This window comes from Triticum aestivum, chromosome 7B (assembly GCF_018294505.1).
Source record: "Triticum aestivum cultivar Chinese Spring chromosome 7B, IWGSC CS RefSeq v2.1, whole genome shotgun sequence".
NCBI lineage: Eukaryota > Viridiplantae > Streptophyta > Magnoliopsida > Poales > Poaceae > Triticum > Triticum aestivum.
Window position 1 is genome coordinate 508045548 of NC_057813.1, and position 4921 is coordinate 508050468.

General features: G+C 43.1%; 1 protein-coding gene across 1 annotated transcript; it reads left to right on the plus strand.

Annotated features, from left to right (window-relative positions):
• Positions 1-502: 502 nt before the first annotated feature.
• LOC123160631 (aspartate aminotransferase, mitochondrial) lies at positions 503-4682 on the plus strand. The gene is made up of 10 exons (XM_044578455.1): positions 503-842; positions 957-1042; positions 1614-1820; positions 2078-2183; positions 2387-2491; positions 2584-2756; positions 3219-3378; positions 3511-3606; positions 4244-4338; positions 4436-4682. The coding sequence occupies exons 1-10, from the start codon at positions 663-665 to the stop codon at positions 4506-4508; spliced, it is 1281 nt and encodes a 426-aa protein (XP_044434390.1). The 5' UTR covers positions 503-662; the 3' UTR covers positions 4509-4682.
• The last annotated feature ends 239 nt before the right edge of the window (positions 4683-4921 follow it).

Below are 4921 nucleotides of genomic sequence, written 5' to 3' on the forward strand. Positions count from 1 at the left end.
TCTCTTCTATGATTGTGATCGACTCTTCTAGTTCAAGCCCCTGCCCGGCTGCCCCCCTATCTCCATTTTCTGGCTCCGTCCCTGAGTGTGATGATTCCTCGGGCATGACGACAATGTCTATTGTGCTTCTTGTTGACGGTTCGCTGGAGGCGTTTAGCACATTCGTGTGTTTTAGCCTTTTTTGACTTGTTTTGTCGTGTATTTTTTTTTGTCATCTTTTGAGGATTTTCTTAGTGTTTTTTGACTTGCTTTGTTGTGTATTTTTTGGTCAGTTTTTGCGAATTTTCTCAATACCTTGTATCCTTTGGCTGCATGACTTTGCAATACCGAATTATGACGTGTTTTGCTCATTTTGGAAGTTATTATATACGGCGAGTTGCAGCTAGGTGTGGAAATTCGGCTTCGCGAGAGTTCCGGCCAACCGAACTACGGCCACACTTACAACTAGGTCCCACGTTCGGCCGCGTCCCATCATTTAAGTACCGGCACACCCACACCTCTAGAAGAGCACAAGGCCCTGGAAGCGAACAACATAGCGGCACGCAACACGCCAGCCGCAGCAAAGCGCCGTGCCGTGCCGCTTCCCCAGGACCCAAGTCACCTGCCATCTCCTCTCTCCTCCAGCTGCAGCAACCTCGCCACGCGCCGGGCGCAGCAGCGACATGGCGATGTCTCGCGCCGCCGCGGCGGTCGGGCAGCGGAGGTGCGGGCCGCTCCTGCCCGCGGCGAGGTCCATGGCGTCGTGGTTCGGCCACGTGGAGCCGGCCGCCAAGGACCCCATCCTCGGCGTCAGCGAGGCCTTCCTCGCCGACCCCTCGCCGGACAAAGTGAACGTCGGCGTCGTACGTGTCGCTCCCTCTCTCCTCTTCACCCGCATGCCCTGTTCTCGCGGTGCCGCGATCAAAATGGGCGCCGATCGCAGGGGCTGATGACTTCTTTTTCCTGCTGCGCCGCAGGGTGCGTATCGGGACGACGACGGGAAGCCCGTCGTGCTCCAGTGCGTGCGCGAGGCGGAGCGGCGCATCGCCGGGAGCACCAACATGTGAGATCTGGCTGTCCGCCTTTCCTCTGGTCTCTCTTGGCCCTTCCTTTTCCTTTAATGCGGTTGTGGGTGCAGTTTTCTTGGTCCTGGGGAGTGAGCAATCAATTGATGATGAATTGACGTGGATGAAAGCTTAGCTTTATGCATGTTGCCTGCATTGCCCTGCAGTCGTGTGATAATAGATCATGTGCGGATATGCCAATTCTACTCTGTGAATTTTTCTCACATTTGTCGATTTCGCTATCAAGAAATTATTGATGGCATCATGGCGCACTTCCAGCCGAGTCTAATACAGCATTTGGAAGTTTCAGTCTAACTTTTGTGCACCTTGAGAGTCCACAGATTTTTTTAGAGGGGTTTTCATGTAAAAAGGATTTTTTTTTTGAGGAATTGTAAAAAGGATTATTAAATCCCGGCTGTGCAGTTAAAAATAGCACGATATTCCTAATTTACAAGAATGCAAAAAAAAATCAAAAATGGAGTTCAGTAGTCATGCAATGCAATTTTAGTACATGATTATCACGAGTTCTCAATTTCTTATTTTCTTTTCCTGGCGGAATTTGTAAAACAGGGAGTACCTTCCGATGGGAGGAAGCGTGAAGATGATTGAGGAATCGCTGAAGCTGGCATACGGGGAGGATTCTGAGTTCATCAAGGACAAGAGGATCGCGGCAGTGCAGGCTCTTTCAGGGACTGGTGCATGTCGCCTCTTTGCAGATTTCCAGAAACGCTTCTTGCCGGATTCACAGATCTACATACCTACGCCTACATGGTCAAAGTGAGTTAGGATACATTCTAATTTGACCTTTTCACATTCATGGGTGCCGAGGCTTGACACCTAATTCTTGGTTACAAGTTTCCATTAGGTTACCAAAAACAATTCATAGACCAAATTGAGCATAGTCGTAGTGCACTTATATATATAGCAAAATTTCAAATGTTCTTCGAGCATCGTCGAGTTGGCATCCTCTGACAATAGTTTTTTATTTTTTTGCGAATACCTCTGACAATAGCTAACTGTATGAACTTGTTCAGCCATCACAACATTTGGAGGGATGCCCAGGTACCACAAAGAACATTTGCCTACTACCATCCAGAGTCAAGAGGACTGGACTTTGCAGGCCTAATGGATGATATCAAGGTATGAACATTTTTACAAGTGCTGTATAGTTAGATGTCAATTCTTGTTAACTAACACGACTCATCCTTCCAGTAACACTGTTACACAAGTAATTATAGTTTGCTGTGATTTGGCACAGAAAACCTCCCATTTTCTGTGAGGATTTCTGTCTTGTTGACAGCTTATCTGTCACTGATTCAGAATTGTGTTTTTTACACATGCAGAATGCTCCAGAGGGTTCCTTCTTTTTGCTTCATGCGTGTGCTCACAATCCCACTGGGGTTGATCCTTCTGAGGAACAATGGAGAGAGATATCTCACCAGTTTAAGGTACAGATGGCAACAAATTGGAGAATGGCCACTCCTTATATTATTTCACCAGTGACATGCAGCTGTATTCTAATAGCCTTGGTATTTTTCAGGTGAAGAACCATTTCCCATTTTTCGACATGGCGTACCAAGGATTTGCCAGTGGTGACCCAGAGAGAGATGCCAAGGCTATTAGAATCTTTCTTGAAGATGGACATCAAATTGGATGTGCACAGTCGTATGCAAAGAACATGGGACTTTATGGCCAAAGAGCAGGATGCCTCAGGTACACATTTTTCCTATGTTAATCTATCATATATCTTCCATACCTGTTCTCACTAAAGTATCGATATCTATTGTACTGGCTACCTTTTCTTATTTCTATTTTCTGCAGCTACTTGTTAGTGTTTGTGTTCTATGTCAAATTGATTCCCATTAATTTCCACTGAATGAGGATGTCAGTATGTTTATTTGTGAGCACTGTGTACAGCCTACAAGTGCTTTATTTAAGTAGACTTAAGCATTACATGCAGATGCTCTTGAAGAGTAAAGGTTATCCTTCAAAATTAGCATTTTTTTTACTTGTCAAGGCATCCATTTAATGTACTCTGAACATTTTCCGCTCTATTCACTGAAGCAAAAAAAATCAGAGAAACAAAGTTTGTGACACTAAAGACTACTAAGCTAAAACTTTTCATATGTTTCCTAGGCCGTGGCCTGATCTCCTATATTTTAACATTTTCTGCAGTATTCTCTGTGACGATGAAATACAAGCAGTTGCTGTGAAGAGCCAATTACAACAGATTGCCAGACCTATGTACAGCAACCCACCCCTTCATGGCGCACTAATTGTTTCCACTATCCTTGGTGATCCAGCACTGAAAAGCTTGTGGCTGAAGGAGGTCAAGGTAAACTACAACGTCCTTCTTCCTAAGTCCTGACTACCATTGAAGTAAAAAAAAATCCTGAGTCATTTGATAATCATGGAAACTGATGGGTTTGATTGTGAACATTATTTTACCATTTGTTTATTGTCTCAGGGTATGGCTGATCGCATTATTGGTATGCGACAAGCACTCAAGGAGAGTCTTGAAAAGTTGGGTTCACCATTATCATGGGAACATATTACTAATCAGGTAATTACCCATCAAGATCTTTTTTACTATAATTTGGGCTGGGGCTACACTGCCCACGTGTAACTGGTAATATACTGTACAACATCTTGGCCACAACATAAAAGAGTATGGCCGCAATTTGATTGTGCACCCGTGCAAAATTCGGGTAGGATCATGCCGAGGAGACATTTGTTTTTGCTTTGGTCTTTGTACCTAAACTCTCTTAAATTGATCAATGGAATGTGGCAAGTCTTTTGCCCCCGTTTCAAAAAATTAAAATTACAAGCAAGTTACACTCCTTAGAATGGAATGTTAACTGTTGGTTCATAAAAGGTAGTTGCCATAAAAACTGGTACCTGGAGGCCTTGTGGAGGGAGGAATGTTTTTTTTTACTGAAATTGGTTTTCTGTTTTATGGTGGGAACATCACTCACTTTGAACCTTCTAAGATGTTTTGATGCTGCAAATTGCTGGGTTCAAACATCGGTCGTATTACTATTCTACAAACTTTGACAATAATTTAGCTAAATTTTACTTTATGCTTTGTAAGTGACTTTATATACTTTCATATATGCATTGCTGAGAGTTTTGCCATGCCATTCCATTGGCGGTTGTCAATAGCTCTAATATAAAAGAGAATGCTTTACTTTCGTAAACAGATTGGCATGTTTTGCTACAGCGGGATGACACCTGAACAAGTTGATCGCTTGACAAATGAGTTCCACATATACATGACTCGTAATGGCAGGATAAGGTACTCGTAATTGCTTAGCAGATTCTTATTTCTGAATACATCTCTCTGCATTTCATGGATTACTTACACCTGATTTTATTGATATTTCCTCCTTCAGCATGGCTGGTGTAACAACAGGAAATGTCGCCTATTTGGCTAACGCTATTCATGAGGTCACTAAGACAAATTAAGACCCCTTCCTCCTGCCATTTTGAGAAATAAGAGGAGCCTTTCAACTTCAATTTGCATTTTTCTTTTAATTTCCTTTAACCTTTTATGTTCGAACACTGTTGTTTTTATTAAATAATGTCCCATATTGTTGTGACCTATGGGTGTGCAAATATTGATTTGTTTCATCGGAGACACAGAAAGGAGGATGCCCTAACACTGAAAATTTCATCATTTAAAAAAAATAGGAGGAGCTGAGTTCCTTTGACGCATGTGAAGAAATGTAGTTGGCATCTCCAAGTGCACAGTGTTTGTTATAGTCTTTGAAATAAGGACAATTACATTTGAGCCCCTAGTTGTGTCACACCCGTTTGATTTGCCCCTAAATTCAAAAATCCCTCGTTTCTGTCCAAGCTCGCTTGCTCGTTTGCTCCTG